Source organism: Haliotis asinina, chromosome 12 (genome assembly GCF_037392515.1).
Source record: "Haliotis asinina isolate JCU_RB_2024 chromosome 12, JCU_Hal_asi_v2, whole genome shotgun sequence".
NCBI lineage: Eukaryota > Metazoa > Mollusca > Gastropoda > Lepetellida > Haliotidae > Haliotis > Haliotis asinina.
In genome coordinates, this window is record NC_090291.1 from 37457160 (window position 1) to 37478215 (window position 21056).

The following is a 21056-nucleotide window of genomic DNA, read 5'->3' on the forward strand; positions in this document are numbered from 1 at the left end:
TCAAATAATGACAATCCCTTACATCGGCTCCATCAGTGTTCCAGGCGGCGGGATAGCCAAGTGGTTAAAGCGGCTTGTCCGGTAAACCCGGGTTCGATTCTTTACATGGGTACAATGTGTGAAGCCCATTTCTTGCGTCCCCGACGTGATATTGCTGTAAACCTACATTCACTCACTCACTCACTCGAATCGGGCGCTTTAACCACTTGGCTACCTCACCGCCCCTCATTGAAGAAATCAGCACAGGTGTGATGCTTACATACCTAGGATTCGAACACTCAAGCAGCGGATCCTGAAGCCCGCAACTCTGCAGGACAGAGGTATTGGTCACCCGTAGCCAGATACAGCTTACAACACGGTCATTACAGAAAATAAATATTCCATCTTAATTCGTTACCACGCCTGATTAGATTTAATTATAAAAATAAAGACATATGCGACATCCTAAACTTGTAAAAATAATTTATTTCGTAAAATACAACAGTGAGCTGTAGAGTATGATATATAACCCTGTGTCACACAGCAAGGCCCAAACATATATATTCTTGTTCTCAGTCATTGTGCCAATGAGTAAAATGCATGTGCTTTTAACTCATGATTTTGAGACGAGTTAAAAGCATATACATCATTCAACAATCACTGCCTGCTTCATGCTTACACATTGTATAATGGCAGAGACATACTACTGTATCACAAATTCGTACGTGGTCATTTGTAGTCTGAATTTAACGTTACGTTGGGAGAAAGAATCAAACCGTTGAAGCTTACATAAAGGAACACATATCTGTTACTGCACATGTTGTTCATAGTGAGTTGTATGTTTTAAGGCAAGATGACGAATTAATGAAACCGCACATGATAATCCGATGACATATATTCAGATTTAAATGCCCAACCAACAGCGACATTCTTAACAACTGTTGCATAAAGATGTTGCTGTCTGTAATCTTAAATCTAGTTAAATCGTTTTGCTTTTAGCGGATACCAATAAATAGAAACATAACATGTGTAAAATCACATTTTAAAGGTTTGTTCAAAACATTTGCGAATTGCACACAGCAGAATATCATAGTAACAAGAACACAGGCAATACACATCGACCTTGACCGTGACCTTGACCTTCAGTCAGAAGCTGAGAATCCTAGATAAGACTGCGTAACGGAAGTGAACCCCCTTGAAGACAATCAACTCTTTCTTCCTGTAGAGTTTTGATATCATGAAATTCAAAGGGAACGCATCATTTATGGAATAAATTCAATACCGTATCACCTACACATTAACATTAGGCTGTTCTGTCATCATGGTAGAACATTTTGATTTTGTTCGTATGGACTGTTTATTCCTTGCATTCCGTGAGCCCAACAGTTTTAGCTTATCTTCTGTACATACATGGAACCTTTAACAAATAGTAGGGCACCACGGCTTCACATTCTTATGGAGCTACAGAATGAGGACAATGGCGGGAGTAAATAGCTGTGATACGGAAATTGCTGAAAGTCGACACTTCAATTTAGTTTAACGTTGACAGATGGCGTTTTAAGTTTGTGCTTACTGTTAACGAGAAGACTAATCAGGTACAGTGGCGAGTGAGCTGGGTTTCACGCCGCTTTTAGCAATATTCCAGCAATATCACGGCGAAGGACACAAGAAATTGACTTTACAAATTGTATCCATGTGGGTTCTGAGTGAGTCAGTGAATGGGTTCAGGGTTAACGTTGTTTTGCCGCACGACGTCTAATGGAACAAAAGCCGACGCCCCACAGACGGTTACTCCCTGGTGTAACCCACGAGCACTCTTTTGGTGCTGACAAACCCAGAAACAATAATCGGGGCGAATTTTGGCTTCAAACCCACGATCGTAGGTTTAAGGCAGGCAGCAGGTCTAGGTCCTGTCACAGCACAAACAGTTGTGGCGCCTGTGACTAGCCCTGTGCCGCCAATGACATGACATACTTCTACAAATACGAATGTTTACCATCTGTCATGTACACTCATTTAGGCAGATGTTTGAGGTCATATATGTAATAGCTAATACAGTATGCAAAATAGTTACTGGTCCGGTAGCCCGTAAAATAAAATCAGACCAGTAAATTTTCACGTTAATGATGAAACTCATGGCCGACAATATCTTATTCTCATCTATTTTTAAAATCTTCTGCTTAGTTTCTACATCCAAATTTCGGGCTAGTGAATTATTTTGTGGGCTAGTAACTTTGAGGCATAATTTTGAGCTAGGCATAGCATGCACAAATTGCAAACTATTCGCACACCGATATAGTGTATGTATGAAATCAGTTTGAATCAATGCCATTGTGGTCGTAAGAAGTCACAGTTTCTGGATCCTCCAGTCAACGGTTGAACACATGAAGTGACTGCATGAAGTCATTGCATAGGTGATCTTCGTGTATATATTGCATTTCTGAGTCAGCTCTTAATTGCACAGATTTGGTAATCCGGTCTCTCCATGGTTTCGCTTGAAAGGGTAACAAACTGTATACGAAAATTAAGTCTACAAGTTAGTCTGGGTTTACAATACAACATCAAGTAGTTTGTTTGAAAGGCACTTCAATGATGTGTAGCATTCACACACTGTTTGAGACCTCATTGCTCACAAAAGTACATGAAAATATTACTGAAAATATTTACGGAAAATGACTGAATGTTGAGAGATTGAGATGTGGAGTGGTAGGTCCAGATGCGGCCTCTTCAAAAACTGTCCCCCAATTCTGTCTTGCTGCCACAGTACACAGTTTCCAAAATTCACACACCCAGGACAGTTGTCAAAGACGCCGCACTATTCCAGTCTTTAAAGATCTCTGTTCATAATCCACAGTTTCAATCCTTGCGATTCACATTTAACATACATAGAACTGTTCAACTGCGCTAATGTCATTGTCATCATTGACCTGTTCCATAGTTTGCTCCACCAGCTTTCTTCACCTCATCCGTGATGTAATCTATCTGAATCTCGTCCCGTTCAGAGGTCATGATTTCCACGGCAAAGTTCTGCAATGAGATAATTCTTAAACTAATAAGGGTCATTTCTTACAGGGGCCTGTGTCCATCTACTAGTCAATGCTCATGTCGCAACATTAGGGATCTTGATAAATACAAAAGTGATTGAGTGTAATGCTGGTATTTCAGTTACGCTATGGCGTATTAACTTTCAGAACCCGCTATGATCACATGAAGATTAAACAGGTTAATATGTTATTCTTTCATGATTATAGGGTTGTCTTTGAAGATTTAGATATAATCGTGCAGTCACCTGTTTTCAAAAAATGCACGGTTAAAATACTGAAAGCCTGGAAATTGTGTTGCCTCCGGTCTGAAGAATATATTGCCATTTCTTACAGATTTGAGGGTAGTGTAATTGGGAGTGAGACACCCTTGAATAACATCTTTATGTGTTATGTGAACATGGGAAGGGGGCCTACATTCTGATTGAATAAAGATGTTATTCAAGAGAGAGGCACCCGGGTAGAAAATTTGGACACGTCCAATCCCTATTTTAACGGTAAACTGAGAGGCGAAAACAGAGAAAACTTTTACGTAGTTGTTTGTGATCTTCCTCACTGTAAACAAATATCTATTTTACAATGCTTTGGTTAAACTGATAACACATTGCTATAAGCAACAATGCACGGCGTCAGTATTTCCCTACTGGCATGTTTAAAACTGCCGTAACCAGGAAACCCGACCTAAACGTGGTAAACGGCATGCTGATCTGCAGTGTAGAGTAGACCATCGTGTTGAACAAAGCGATTGTTAAATGCTCCGCTTGGCGAAGACGTCAACAACACGACTTGTTGACACCGATCGAGTGCCGAATCGAACCCTTCTCTTCAGTGTGACAGGTGAACACCTTTTAAAATCTACTCCCCACCCCGCCCTTACATACTAGTAGAAATCTACGTTACATCGATGCGACCACGGAGGTTTCAAATCCATTGTAACGAACAATTCAGTCTTAACGACAGCTACAGGTATAATTTCCATATTTAATCAGATCTATCTGTAGATAAACGGGCAGACAGCTTACTTCCAAATATTTGTCACAGCGACCACTTCCGGAAAAGCATTGTCACAGTGAATATTAAATTCCAAGGGATAAATACCAGTAGATGTCTCCATTGTTTAACAGTAATTCTTCATATGACGATAATCCCACTGTAAATCCCAATTGTATTGTGCCTTGGTTGTCAGTCATCCTCAATGAGATGTACACCTGTGCCACTCATTAATTACTGATGTGACCCGTGAAGGTCCCGGGGTAGAATAGGCCTTCAGCAACCCATGCTTGCCATAAAAGGCGACTCAGCTTGTCGTAAGAGGCGACTAACGGGATCGGGTGGTCAGGCTCGCTGACTTGGTTGACACATGTCATCGGTTCCCAATTACGCAGATCGATGCTCATGTTGTTGATCACTGGATTGTCTGGTCCAGACTCGATTATTTACAGACCGCCGTCATATAGCTGGAATATTGCTGAGTGCGGCGTAAAACTAAACTCACTCACTCACCCAATTACTGATGTTCATATATTTCACACAATCCATGAAAGGCGATCAAGACTATCTAAAACTGGGCCTACAAACGAAATCCAACAACGTCTAGCCTCTAGCTTTATTGGAGGCATTCTAGGTGCACCTGGTAAAACTAACACACCAACTACTACCATAATGCGCTGAACAGGCACATCGTTACTCTTGTATATATATATATACAAGATATATGGTTATATCCGTCAGTTCATTATATTCACCTGTTCGTTATATAGGTCAATTCGTAATATCCTGGGTGACTAACGTAAACTACAGGGATTCGCGACAAGGGATTCGCACTGCACATTAAATGATTTTGTCAATTATCCTGGTTAAATTCCATGAGGTCAAAGATATAACCGACTAATACATAGATAGTTGATTATCTTTCAATGTGTTCATTATGTCCAGTGTGTTGACATATCATTTCACGGACCCGATAGACCTGGGGCCCCTTTCACAAAAGTCTAGTAAGCCTATGGTCTCGTAACTTTTCTCGTAGCATTCCTACTTCCTATGTTACAGTATAGGAGGTACGAATGCTACGAGAAAAGTTACGAGATCTTAGGCTTACGAGAGCTTTGTGAAACGGGGCCCTGACAAGTTTCCTATATCATCGATCAACGCCGTTTGTATGTAGAACAAACTTATCTGCATTTTTCAACAGCGACAGATGTTTAAAATGCTGTGGTTTTGTACCCAAGCACACTGTGACAACAACTTCAGTGTATTTCGCTTTGAGATGCTGTGTGAAAACGTAACCGCGTGCAATCCCATGTGCTGTCAGTGAACTATTGACCCGTACGTATCTGTTGTAATGGACGGCATCATTTACATCTCGGACTGTCACGTGATACGCTATTGTATTATAGATATGATATACATTAGGCCTCACGTGACACGCAGACAACACCCCAGCATTGACAGGGAAAGTGCTCTCTAACCTGAATGACCTTTCGAAAAGAAATACCACGGACACATGTCCAGGTGACCATGCAAACACACATTTCATACGGAGTTCTTTAACATGCAGTGAAAATACGTTCAGGATGTGTCATTATGTGAAATAGCATACGTCAGGCAGAATGAAGGCATGGGGAGTACGGATGCGTCAGTATGTGACACAGAATACGTCACGCACAACGAAGGCATGGGGAGTGCGGATGTGTCACTATGTGAAGTAGCATACGTCAGGCAGAATGAAGCCATGGGGAGTACGGATGTGGCAGAATTTGACACAGAATACGTCAGGCAGAATGAAGGCATGGGGAGTACGGATGTGGCAGAATTTGACACAGCATACGTCAGGCAAAATGAAGCCATGGAGAGTACGGATGTCGCAGAATTTGACACAGCATACGTCAGGCAGAATGAGGGCATGGGGAGTATTGATGTGGCATTATTTGACACAGCATACGTCAGGCAGAATGAAGGCATGGGGAGTACGGATGTGGCAGTATTTGACACAGCATACGTCAGAGAGAATGCCATATAGAGACGTGTACGCCAAGAAAGGGGGGATGTATCTACATGTTACACACAAAATCAAAAAGAAGAGGAAATACGTCGATGATAGACAAGAACACTGAAATCCATGTGTCATATATGAAATACAAAGATACAATGCAGCACCCGCACCGAGGACTATAGACACCAATTCTGTGTCATAGCCTCATACTGTGTGCCGTGTAAAATTCACCTGTCAATTTCTGTGACACACCTCTCAACACATGAACACCTGAGAGATAATTTGTGGGAAGTCCATGCACTTTTGCAAGTTAACGAGTGCACGGGATGCCCTTAAACATACAAACTGATGCAGACGTCTTAATTTGTTTTGTCGTGGGTTGTGTAAAGAAATGTCATAACAAGGGTTAAAGTCATTGGTGAAACGTCTCATTAATACATACTTGGATGACTTGTTTTAGAAGGGACTTGTCCGTGCTCAGCCTTGCCCGCTTTAATGCTGATAAATGGGGACCGGCCCACGTGACAAGAGCAAATTTTGATCGTTTGCTCATCTCGTCGCCGGTAGTAATACGAATAAAACCAAACGCCCTTTCATCATCTGAAATATATACATATATGCGTCGAATAGGGAATCGAAAAAATATACAATGGCAAAATCAAAAGACATAAAAATACAGAATAGCATACGCAAAGACTGTGGTCATTCATACAAGCAAGAGCACAACGCAAATGATGCAAAGCAATCGATAGAACAACGTATGCAAACAATTAGCATCTGTATGACAATCAGGGTAATAACATAACAGGCACCGTGGCATACCGAATGGCGTAAATGACCTTTGAAAATTATCATACTTAATCAACGACCGTTCATAACTTATGGGTTTGGGGTGGGGTGATGGTGATGATTATAGAGAGGGGGGGGGGGGGGGGGGCTTGGCTTGCATTCACTCTGTACATGATTCTCCATACCAGTCTACACCCTCTCAGCCATAAATTATGAGCCGGTTCTTATTAACGCAGCATGCATTCAGTTATTCTGACTGTGATAGCGACATAAGTACATTCTAGTGTTATAATGGTATAAGGTGCAGTAGTTATTCATGTTGATGTGGCATACCTCCAAATTGTGACTGAAAATCGTCATAATCGGTCCCAGTAGTGTTCCTCTGAAGAACAGTTCCTTCATACTTGAACACAGCCCTGGGAAAAGTCAAAACTCCTGATAAAACACCGCGATACTGATGAGACACCGATAAAGTATCAGGGTGGTGGGCGTGCCTTTGTTTAGGTACCCCCGATAAGTTTACAGACACGCTGTAAAAATCAGTTAAGAAAACGACACGCTACAAACTAAATATTTCAAGCAAATGTTAAGAGAAAGATTTAAGCTGATAAAGCAGATTAGGATCAGCTTACCGATTGATCACTCAGCAAGGATTAGGACAGTTTCGAACATATGGCGAAGCGGTTGTCAGTGTTTGACTCACCATAGGGTGGATGTTGTGTCGTCCCTTACGTCGTTGTAGGCGGCTCTGACGTCCTCTTTGCTCAGTGTGGTCGACATACTACTCACTGTGAATATCAACACAGACAGGTGTTTGAGCTTGAAGGGGAAGAAATCGTAGATTTCGTCTGGTCACCAAGTGAGAGCGGGCAGACGACAAACGGGAGCGATGTCTAGAGGTTGATAGGTACAGCAGACTCGGTAATTTCCCAGGTACGACACCGGCTTCTTTCAACAAATGCTCCCGTCTTTACTCGCAACGACAATCCTTGCAATCTTCGCCCTGTGACATCACCGCGATCAATAAATGAGCTCGCAAGATAGCTAGCAGACGACGCATTTGAACCAATCAGCAGTGGGCTGACGGTAAACTTTCCTAATAAGGAAGTTAACGCCCCTCCGGCTCAAATTTTTACCATGTGACGGTAATTATCTGTCGCGTATGTATTGGACGGAATTATGAGTGATTAATATAGGTTGTTATACCACAGGCGACGGTAGAAATGCCGGCGGGGTGGTATGGTATCACGCATTTTCAGTAACAACTATACAGAAGCGTACGTGTTGATAACTGCTTGGAATTCCGAAACTTTCTTTATTATGTAATTCAAGGGTCGCTCAAGGTGCAGCGCGGTCAGTGCAGATGGGAGTGTGATAATATATATTCACACTGACAATACATAGCCACTCATATAGCCGTAAGGGCAAGTCCATTTACCTTAACTATCTATTTATTGAACCAGCATGGACACTGCTCATTTTCAGTTGTCACTAGCTGATTGAATGATAGTGTTTTGAGCACAGCTACTGCATGTGCTAAATGACAATTATGAATATAAACACGGACTACAACGTCTCAAAATCTCAACATCGATATACACGATAGCATTGTAAACTATCAATACTGATATTGCCTATAGTACTGAGTACAGAGTATCAGTATTGCACTAACGTAAGTGAGTTATCGTTTAACGTCTCATCAGCTATGTTTCATAAAGTGATTGCACTGCGCTACATCACTACAGACCAGGGGGTACTATATTCTTGTGCTGCACTACAGATCATGGCGCTGCTACATTCTTGTTCTACACTACAAATCATGGCGCTGATACATCCTTGTTCTACACTACAGATCATGGCGCTGATACATTCTTGTGCTGCACTACAAATCATGGCGCTGATACATCCTTGTTCTGCACTACAGATCATGGCGCTGCTACATCCTTGTTCTGCACTACAGATCATGGCGCTGCTACATCCTTGTTCTGCACTACAAATCATGGCGCTGATAAATCCTTGTTCTCCACTACAAATCATGGCGCTGATACATCCTTGTTCTGCACTACAGATCATGGCGCTGATACATCCTTGTTCTGCACTACAGATCATGGCGCTGCTACATTCTTGTGCTGCACTACAGATCATGGCGCTGCTACATTCTTGTTCTGCACTACAGATCATGGCGCTGCTACATCCTTGTGCTGCACTACAGATCATGGCGCTGATACATCCTTGTTCTGCACTACAAATCATGGCGCTGCTACATCCTTGTGCTGCACTACAGATCATGGCGCTGATACATCCTTGTTCTGCACTGAAAATCATGGCGCTGATACATCCTTGTTCTGCACTACAGATCATGGCGCTGCTACATTCTTGTGCTGCACTACAGATCATGGCGCTGCTACATCCTTGTGCTGCACTACAGATCATGGCGCTGATACATCCTTGTTCTGCACTACAAATCATGGCGCTGCTACATCCTTGTTCTGCACTACAGATCATGGCGCTGATACATCCTTGTTCTGCACTGCAAATCATGGCGCTGATGCATCCTTGTTCTGCACTACAGATCATGGCGCTGATACATCCTTGTTCTGCACTACAGATCATGGCGCTGATACATCCTTGTTCTGCACTACAGATCATGGCGCTGATACATTCTTGTGCTGCACTACAGATCATGGCGCTGCTACATTCTTCTGCTGCACTACAGATCATGGCGCTGATACATTCTTGTTCTGCACTACAGATCATGGCGCTGATACATCCTTGTTCTGCACTACAGATCATGGCGCTGCTACATACTTGTGCTGCACTACAGATCATGGCGCTGATACATCCTTGTTCTGCACTACAAATCATGGCGCTGATATATCCTTGTTCTCCACTACAGATCATGGCGCTGATACATCCTTGTTCTGCACTACAAATCATGGCGCTGATACATCCTTGTTCTGCACTACAGATCATGGCGCTGATACATTCTTGTTCTGCACTACAGATCATGGCGCTGACACATCCTTGTTCTGCACTACAGATCATGGCGCTGATACATTCTTGTGCTGCACTACAGATCATGGCGCTGCTACATTCTTGTGCTGCACTACAGATCATGGCGCTGATATATTCTTGTGCTGCACTACAAATCATGGAGCTGATATATTCTTGTGCTGCACTACAGATCATGGAGCTGATATATTCTTGTGCTGCACTACAGATCATGGCGCTGCTACATCCTTGTTCTGCACTACAGATCATGGCGCTCATACATCCTTGTTCTGCACTACAAATCATGGCTCTGATACATCTTTGTTCTGCACTACAAATCATGGCGCTGATATATTCTTGTGCTGCACTACAGATCATGGAGCTGATATATTCTTGTGCTGCACTACAGATCATGGCGCTGATGTACTCTTGTGCTGCACTACAGATCATGGCGCTGATACATTCTTGTTCTACACTACAAATCATGGCGCTGATACATTCTTGTTCTACAGTACAGATCATGGCGCTGCTACATTCTTGTTCTGCACTACAAATCATGGCGCTGCTACATCCTTGTTCTACACTACAGATCATGGCGCTGATACATTCTTCTTCTACACTACAAATCATGGCGCTGCTACATCCTTGTTCTACAGTACAGATCATGGCGCTGCTACATCCTTGTTCTGCACTACAAATCATGGCGCTGATATATTCTTCTTCTGCACTACAGATCATGGCGCTGATACATTCTTGTTCTGCACTACAGATCATGGAGCTGCTACATTCTTGTTCTGCACTACAGATCATGGAGCTGATATATTCTTGTGCTGCACTACAGATCATGGCGCTGATGTACTCTTGTGCTGCACTACAGATCATGGCGCTGATACATTCTTGTTCTACACTACAAATCATGGCGCTGATACATTCTTGTTCTACAGTACAGATCATGGCGCTGCTACATTCTTGTTCTGCACTACAAATCATGGCGCTGCTACATCCTTGTTCTACACTACAGATCATGGCGCTGATACATTCTTCTTCTACACTACAAATCATGGCGCTGCTACATCCTTGTTCTACAGTACAGATCATGGCGCTGCTACATCCTTGTTCTGCACTACAAATCATGGCGCTGATATATTCTTCTTCTGCACTACAGATCATGGCGCTGATACATTCTTGTTCTGCACTACAGATCATGGAGCTGCTACATTCTTGTTCTGCACTACAGATCATGGAGCTGATATATTCTTGTGCTGCACTACAGATCATGGAGCTGATATATTCTTGTGCTCCACTACAAATCATGGAGCTGATATATTCTTGTGCTGCACTACAGATCATGGAGCTGATATATTCTTGTGCTGCACTACAGATCATGGAGCTGATATATTCTTGTGCTGCACTACTGATCATGGAGCTGATATATTCTTGTGCTGCACTACAGATCATGGAGCTGATATATTCTTGTGCTGCACTACAGATCATGGAGCTGATATATTCTTGTGCTGCACTACAGATCATGGCGCTGATATATTCTTGTGCTGCACTACAGATCATGGCGCTGATATATTCTTGTGCTGCACTACAGATCATGGAGCTGATATATTCTTGTGCTGCACTACAGATCATGGAGCTGATATATTCTTGTGCTGCACTACTAATCATGGAGCTGATATATTCTTGTGCTGCACTACAGATCATGGAGCTGATATATTCTTGTGCTGCACTACAGATCATGGAGCTCATATATTCTTGTGCTGCACTACAAATCATGGAGCTGATATATTCTTGTGCTGCACTACAGATCATGGAGCTGATATATTCTTGTTCTGCACTACAAATCATGGCGCTGATACATCCTTGTTCTGCACTACAAATCATGGCACTGATACATCCTTGTTCTGCACTACAAATCATGGCGCTGATACATCCTTGTTCTGCACCACAGATCATGGCACTGATACATCCTTGTTCTGCACTACAGATCATGGCGCTGATACATTCTTGTGCTGCACTACAGATCATGGAGCTGATATATTCTTGTGCTGCACTACAGATCATGGAGCTGATATATTCTTGTGCTGCACTACAAATCATGGAGCTGATATATTCTTGTGCTGCACTACAGATCATGGAGCTGATATATTCTTGTGCTGCACTACAGATCATGGAGCTGATATATTCTTGTGCTGCACTACAGATCATGGAGCTGATATATTCTTGTGCTGCACTACAGATCATGGAGCTGATATATTCTTGTGCTGCACTACAGATCATGGCGCTGATATATTCTTGTGCTGCACTACTAATCATGGAGCTGATATATTCTTGTGCTGCACTACTAATCATGGAGCTGATATATTCTTGTGCTGCAGTAATAATCATGGAGCTGATGTATTCTTGTGCTGCACTACAGATCATGGCGCTGATATATTCTTGTGCTGCACTACAGATCATGGAGCTGATATATTCTTGTGCTGCACTACAGATCATGGAGCTGATATATTCTTGTGCTGCACTACAGATCATGGAGCTGATATATTCTTGTGCTGCACTACAGATCATGGAGCTGATATATTCTTGTGCTGCACTACAGATCATGGAGCTGATATATTCTTGTGCTGCACTACAGATCATGGAGCTGATATATTCTTGTACTGCACTACTAATCATGGAGCTGATATATTCTTGTGCTCCACTACAGATCATGGAGCTGATATATTCTTGTGCTGCACTACAGATCATGGAGCTGATGTACTCTTGTGCTGCACTACAGATCATGGCGCTGATGTACTCTTGTGCTGCACTACTAATCATGGAGCTGATATATTCTTGTGCTGCACTACAGATCATGGAGCTGATATATTCTTGTGCTGCACTACAGATCATGGAGCTGATGTATTCTTGTGCTGCACTACTAATCATTGAGCTGATATATTCTTGTGCTGCACTACTAATCATGGAGCTGATATATTCTTGTGCTGCACTACAGATCATGGCGCTGATATATTCTTGTGCTGCACTACAGATCATGGAGCTGATACATTCTTGTGCTGCACTACAGATCATGGAGCTGATATATTCTTGTGCTGCACTACAGATCATGGAGCTGATATATTCTTGTGCTGCACTACAGATCATGGAGCTGATATATTCTTGTGCTGCACTACAGATCATGGAGCTGATATATTCTTGTGCTGCACTACAGATCATGGAGCTGATATATTCTTGTGCTGCACTACAGATCATGGAGCTGATATATTCTTGTGCTGCACTACTAATCATGGAGCTGATATATTCTTGTGCTGCACTACAGATCATGGAGCTGATATATTCTTGTGCTGCACTACAGATCATGGCGCTGATGTATTCTTGTGCTGCACTACAGATCATGGAGCTCATGTATTCTTGTGCTGCACTACAGATTATGGCGCTGATATATTCTTGTGCTGCACTACTAATCATGGAGCTGATATATTCTTGTGCTGCACTACAGATCATGGAGCTGATATATTCTTGTGCTGCACTACAGATCATGGAGCTGCTACATTCTTGTGCTGCACTACAGATCATGGCGCTGATACATCCTTGTTCTGCACTACAAATCATAGCGCTGATACATCCTTGCTCTGCACTACAGATCATGGCGCTGATACATCCTTGTTCTGCACTACAAATCATGGCGCTGATACATCCTTGTTCCGCACTACAAATCATGGCGCTGATACATCCTTGTTCTGCACTACAAATCATGGCGCTGATACATCCTTGTTCTGCACTACAAATCATAGCGCTGATACATCCTTGCTCTGCACTACAGATCATGGCGCTGATACATCCTTGTTCTGCACTACAAATCATGGCGCTGATACATCCTTGTTCCGCACTACAAATCATGGCGCTGATACATCCTTGTTCTGCACTACAAATCATGGCGCTGATACATCCTTGTTCTGCACTACAGATCATGGCGCTGATACATCCTTGTTCTGCACTACAGATCATGGCGCTGATACATTCTTGTTCTACACTACAAATCATGGCGCTGATACATTCTTGTTCTGCACTACAGATCATGGCGCTGATACATCCTTGTTCTACACTACAGATCATGGCGCTGATACATTCTTGTTCTACACTACAAATCATGGCGCTGATACATCCTTGTTCTACAGTACAGATCATGCCGCTGCTACATCCTTGTTCTGCACTACAAATCATGGAGCTGATATGTTCTTGTTCTCCACTACAGATCATGGCGCTGATACATTCTTGTTCTACACTACAGATCATGGCGCTGCTACATTCTTGTTCTGCACTACAGATCATGGAGCTGATATTTTCTTCTGCTGCACTACAGATCATGGAGCTGATATATTCTTGTGCTGCACTACAGATCATGGAGCTGATATATTCTTGTGCTGCACTACAAATCATGGAGCTGATATCTTCTTGTGCTGCACTACAGATCATGGAGCTGATATATTCTTGTGCTGCACTACTAATCATGGAGCTGATATATTCTTGTGCTGCACTACAGATCATGGAGCTGATATATTCTTGTGCTGCACTACAGATCATGGAGCTGATATATTCTTGTGCTGCACTACAGATCATGGAGCTGATATATTCTTGTGCTGCACTACAGATCATGGAGCTCATATATTCTTGTGCTGCACTACAGATCATGGAGCTGATATATTCTTGTGCTGCACTACAGATCATGGAGCTGATATATTCTTGTGCTGCACTACAGATCATGGCGCTGATATATTCTTGTGCTGCACTACAGATCATGGAGCTGATATATTCTTGTGCTGCACTGCAGATCATGGAGCTGATATATTCTTGTGCTGCACTGCAGATCATGGAGCTGATATATTCTTCTGCTGCACTACAGATCATGGAGCTGATATATTGTTGTGCTGCACTACTAATCATGGAGCTGATATATTCTTGTGCTGCACTACTAATCATGGAGCTGATATATTCTTGTGCTGCACTACAGATCATGGAGCTGATATATTCTTGTGCTGCACTACAGATCATGGAGCTGATATATTCTTGTGCTGCACTACTAATCATGGAGCTGATATATTCTTGTGCTGCACTACTAATCATGGAGCTGATATATTCTTGTGCTGCACTACAGATCATGGCTCTGATATGTTCTTGTGCTGCACTAGAGATCATGGAGCTGATATATTCTTGTGCTGCACTACAGATCATGGAGCTGATATATTCTTGTTCTGCACTACAGATCATGGAGCTGATATATTCTTGTGCTGCACTACAAATCATGGAGCTGATATATTCTTGTGCTGCACTACAGATCATGGAGCTGATATATTCTTGTGCTGCACTACAGATCATGGAGCTGATATATTCTTGTGCTGCACTACTAATCATGGAGCTGATATATTCTTGTGCTGCACTACAGATCATGGAGCTGATATATTCTTGTGCTGCACTACAGATCATGGAGCTGATATATTCTTGTGCTGCACTACAGATCATGGAGCTGATATATTCTTGTGCTGCACTACTAATCATGGAGCTGATATATTCTTGTGCTGCACTACAGATCATGGAGCTGATATATTCTTGTGCTGCACTGCAGATCATGGAGCTGATATATTCTTGTGCTGCACTACTAATCATGGAGCTGATATATTCTTGTGCTGCACTACAGATCATGGAGCTGATATATTCTTGTGCTGCACTATAGATCATGGAGCTGATATATTCTTGTGCTGCACTACAGATCATGGAGCTGATATATTCTTGTGCTGCACTACTAATCATGGAGCTGATATATTCTTGTGCTGCACTACAGATCATGGAGCTGATATATTCTTGTGCTGCACTACTAATCATGGAGCTGATATATTCTTGTGCTGCACTACAGATCATGGAGCTGATATATTCTTGTGCTGCACTACAGATCATGGAGCTGATATATTCTTGTGCTGCACTACAGATCATGGAGCTGATATCTTCTTGTGCTGCACTACAGATCATGGAGCTGATATATTCTTGTGCTGCACTACTAATCATGGAGCTGATATATTCTTGTGCTGCACTACAGATCATGGAGCTGATACATCCTTGTTCTGCACTACAGATCATGGCGCTGATACATCCTTGTTCTGCACTACAAATCATGGCTCTGATACATCCTTGTTCTGCACTAGAAATCATGGCGCTGATACATCCTTGTTCTGCACTACAGATCATGGCGCTGATACATCCTTGTTCTGCACTACAGATCATGGCGCTGATACATCCTTGTTCTGCACTACAGATCATGGCGCTGATACATTCTTGTTCTACACTACAAATCATGGCGCTGCTACATTCTTGTTCTACAGTACAGATCATGGCGCTGATACATTCTTGTTCTGCACTACAAATCATGGAGCTGATATATTCTTGTGCTGCACTACAGATCATGGCGCTGATATATTCTTGTGCTGCACTACTAATCATGGAGCTGATATATTCTTGTGCTGCACTACAGATCATGGAGCTGATATATTCTTGTTCTGCACTACAGATCATGGAGCTGATATATTCTTGTGCTGCACTACAGATCATGGAGCTGATATATTCTTGTGCTGCACTACAGATCATGGAGCTGATATATTCTTGTGCTGCACTACAGATCATGGAGCTGATATATTCTTGTGCTGCACTACAGATCATGGAGCTGATATATTCTTGTGCTGCACTACTAATCATGGAGCTGATATATTCTTGTGCTGCACTACAGATCATGGATCTGATATATTCTTGTGCTGCACTACAGATCATGGAGCTGATATATTCTTGTGCTGCACTACTAATCATGGAGCTGATATATTCTTGTGCTGCACTACAGATCATGGAGCTGATATATTCTTGTGCTGCACTACTAATCATGGAGCTGATATATTCTTGTGCTGCACTACTAATCATGGAGCTGATATATTCTTGTGCTGCACTACAGATCATGGAGCTGATATATTCTTGTGCTCCACTGCAGATCATGGAGCTGATATATTCTTGTGCTGCACTACAGATCATGGAGCTGATATATTCTTGTGCTGCACTACAGATCATGGAGCTGATATATTCTTGTGCTGCACTACAGATCATGGAGCTGATATATTCTTGTGCTGCACTACAGATCATGGAGCTGATATATTCTTGTGCTGCACTACAGATCATGGAGCTGATATATTCTTGTGCTGCACTACTAATCATGGAGCTGATATATTCTTGTGCTGCACTACAGATCATGGAGCTGATATATTCTTGTGCTGCACTACAGATCATGGCGCTGATATATTCTTGTGCTGCACTACAGATCATGGAGCTGATATATTCTTGTGCTGCACTACTAATCATGGAGCTGATATATTCTTGTGCTGCACTACTAATCATGGAGCTGATATATTCTTGTGCTGCACTACAGATCATGGCTCTGATATATTCTTGTGCTGCACTACAGATCATGGAGCTGATATATTCTTGTGCTGCACTACAGATCATGGAGCTGATATATTCTTGTGCTGCACTACAGATCATGGAGCTCATATATTCTTGTGCTGCACTACTAATCATGGAGCTGATATATTCTTGTGCTGCACTACAGATCATGGAGCTGATATATTCTTGTGCTGCACTACAGATCATGGAGCTGATATATTCTTGTGCTGCACTACAGATCATGGAGCTGATATATTCTTGTGCTGCACTACAGATCATGGAGCTGATATATTCTTGTGCTGCACTACAGATCATGGAGCTGATATATTCTTGTGCTGCACTACAGATCATGGAGCTGATATATTCTTGTGCTGCACTACTAATCATGGAGCTGATATATTCTTGTGCTGCACTACAGATCATGGAGCTGATATATTCTTGTGCTGCACTACAGATCATGGAGCTGATATATTCTTGTGCTGCACTACAGATCATGGAGCTGATATATTCTTGTGCTGCACTACAGATCATGGCGCTGATATATTCTTGTGCTGCACTACAGATCATGGAGCTGATATATTCTTGTGCTGCACTACTAATCATGGAGCTGATATATTCTTGTGCTGCACTACTAATCATGGAGCTGATATATTCTTGTGCTGCACTACAGATCATGGCTCTGATATATTCTTGTGCTGCACTACAGATCATGGAGCTGATATATTCTTGTGCTGCACTACAGATCATGGAGCTGATATATTCTTGTGCTGCACTACAGATCATGGAGCTCATATATTCTTGTGCTGCACTACTAATCATGGAGCTGATATATTCTTGTGCTGCACTACAGATCATGGAGCTGATATATTCTTGTGCTGCACTACAGATCATGGAGCTGATATATTCTTGTGCTGCACTACAGATCATGGAGCTGATATATTCTTGTGCTGCACTACAGATCATGGAGCTGATATATTCTTGTGCTGCACTACAGATCATGGAGCTGATATATTCTTGTGCTGCACTACAGATCATGGAGCTGATATATTCTTGTGCTGCACTACTAATCATGGAGCTGATATATTCTTGTGCTGCACTACAGATCATGGAGCTGATATATTCTTGTGCTGCACTACAGATCATGGAGCTGATATATTCTTGTGCTGCACTACTAATCATGGAGCTGATATATTCTTGTGCTGCACTACTAATCATGGAGCTGATATATTCTTGTTCTGCACTACAGATCATGGAGCTGATATATTCTTGTGCTGCACTACAGATCATGGAGCTGATATATTCTTGTGCTGCACTACAGATCATGGAGCTGATATATTCTTGTGCTGCACTACAGATCATGGAGCTGATATATTCTTGTGCTGCACTACTAATCATGGAGCTGATATATTCTTGTGCTGCACTACAGATCATGGAGCTGATATATTCATGTGCTGCACTACAGATCATGGAGCTGATATATTCTTGTGCTGCACTACTAATCATGGAGCTGATATATTCTTGTGCTGCACTACAGATCATGGAGCTGATATATTCTTGTGCTGCACTACTAATCATGGAGCTGATATATTCTTGTGCTGCACTACTAATCATGGAGCTGATATATTCTTGTGCTGCACTACAGATCATGGAGCTGATATATTCTTGTGCTGCACTGCAGATCATGGAGCTGATATATTCTTGTGCTGCACTACAGATCATGGAGCTGATATATTCTTGTGCTGCACTACAGATCATGGAGCTGATATATTCTTGTGCTGCACTACAGATCATGGAGCTGATATATTCTTGTGCTGCACTACAGATCATGGAGCTGATATATTCTTGTGCTGCACTACAGATCATGGAGCTGATATATTCTTGTGCTGCACTACAGATCATGGAGCTGATATATTCTTGTGCTGCACTACTAATCATGGAGCTGATATATTCTTGTGCTGCACTACAGATCATGGAGCTGATATATTCTTGTGCTGCACTACAGATCATGGCGCTGATATATTCTTGTGCTGCACTACAGATCATGGAGCTGATATATTCTTGTGCTGCACTACTAATCATGGAGCTGATATATTCTTGTGCTGCACTACTAATCATGGAGCTGATATATTCTTGTGCTGCACTACAGATCATGGCTCTGATATATTCTTGTGCTGCACTACAGATCATGGAGCTGATATATTCTTGTGCTGCACTACAGATCATGGAGCTGATATATTCTTGTGCTGCACTACAGATCATGGAGCTCATATATTCTTGTGCTGCACTACAAATCATGGAGCTGATATATTCTTGTGCTGCACTACAGATCATGGAGCTGATATATTCTTGTGCTGCACTACAGATCATGGAGCTGATATATTCTTGTGCTGCACTACTAATCATGGAGCTGATATATTCTTGTGCTGCACTACAGATCATGGAGCTGATATATTCTTGTGCTGCACTACAGATCATGGAGCTGATATATTCTTGTGCTGCACTACAGATCATGGAGCTGATATATTCTTGTGCTGCACTACTAATCATGGAGCTGATATATTCTTGTGCTGCACTACTAATCATGGAGCTGATATATTCTTGTGCTGCACTGCAGATCATGGCGCTGATATATTCTTGTGCTGCACTACTAATCATGGAGCTGATATATTCTTGTGCTGCACTACAGATCATGGAGCTGATATATTCTTGTTCTGCACTACAGATCATGGAGCTGATATATTCTTGTGCTGCACTACAGATCATGGAGCTGATATATTCTTGTGCTGCACTACAGATCATGGAGCTGATATATTCTTGTGCTGCACTACAGATCATGGAGCTGATATATTCTGGTGCTCCACTACTAATCATGGAGCTGATACATCCTTGTTCTGCACTACAAATCATGTCGCTGATACATCCTTGTTCTGCACTACAAATCATGGCGCTGATACATCCTTGTTCTGCACTACAAATCATTGCGCTGATACATCCTTGTTCTGCACTACAGATCATGGCGCTGATACATCCTTGTTCTGCACTACAGATCATGGCGCTGATACATTCTTGTTCTACACTACAAATCATGGCGCTGATACATTCTTGTTCTACAGTACAGATCATGGCGCTGATACATTCTTGTTCTGCACTACAAATCATGGCGCTGCTTCATCCTTGTTCTACACTACAGATCATGGCGCTGATACATTCTTGTTCTACACTACAAATCATGGCGCTGATACATCCTTGTTCTACAGTACAGATCATGGCGCTGCTACATCCTTGTTCTGCACTACAAATCATGGAGCTGATATATTCTTGTTCTGCACTACAGATCTGGGCCAAGATTTTCAAAACTGACTTGGCGCAAAGGTGGTCGTAAGCGTCATACATTAACATTAACTTACGACTACCTTAACGGTAAGAGAGCTTCGAGAATCAAGGCCCTGTACGCTACCAAGCTCTCATACACCACTACAGACCACTACGCTGTTAAATGCTTGTACCACGTGACAGCATGGTGTGTGAGGCTAACATATTTTACTGCAAATCTCGCTACAACAAATACTCTATCCGACATCCCAAGCCGAAACCCAGGGCTGTGCATGTTTGCCTATAACTTCTTATTGACTGAATACACAGCAGACGATTTGTACAGTCACCACAGGCGGGAGGGTTGTGAAGTTGTAAGTGCTTTTGTCCACAACACGTATGTTCTGATGTAATTCATTCAGCCCACAACCACGGGCGAAGCAGGGGTCACCTGTTGGTATGTTGTAGCAACT

General features: G+C 42.3%; 2 protein-coding genes across 2 annotated transcripts; both read right to left on the minus strand.

The window, feature by feature from the left end:
• Window positions 1-445: 445 nt before the first annotated feature.
• Window positions 446-7848, minus strand: LOC137257942 (coactosin-like protein). Its single transcript, XM_067795454.1, has 4 exons — window positions 7505-7848; window positions 7135-7217; window positions 6455-6612; window positions 446-3006 (listed from the first exon to the last, which is right to left on the minus strand). The coding sequence occupies exons 1-4, from the start codon at window positions 7579-7581 to the stop codon at window positions 2899-2901; spliced, it is 426 nt and encodes a 141-aa protein (XP_067651555.1). The 5' UTR covers window positions 7582-7848; the 3' UTR covers window positions 446-2898.
• A 684-nt stretch (window positions 7849-8532) lies between these two features.
• LOC137257489 (platelet binding protein GspB-like) lies at window positions 8533-16254 on the minus strand. Its single transcript, XM_067794819.1, has 4 exons — window positions 15852-16254; window positions 13332-14186; window positions 12396-12782; window positions 8533-11162 (listed from the first exon to the last, which is right to left on the minus strand). Exons 1-4 carry the CDS (start codon window positions 16252-16254, stop codon window positions 8533-8535), a joined length of 4275 nt encoding a protein of 1424 aa, XP_067650920.1.
• Between the last annotated feature and the right edge of the window lie 4802 nt (window positions 16255-21056).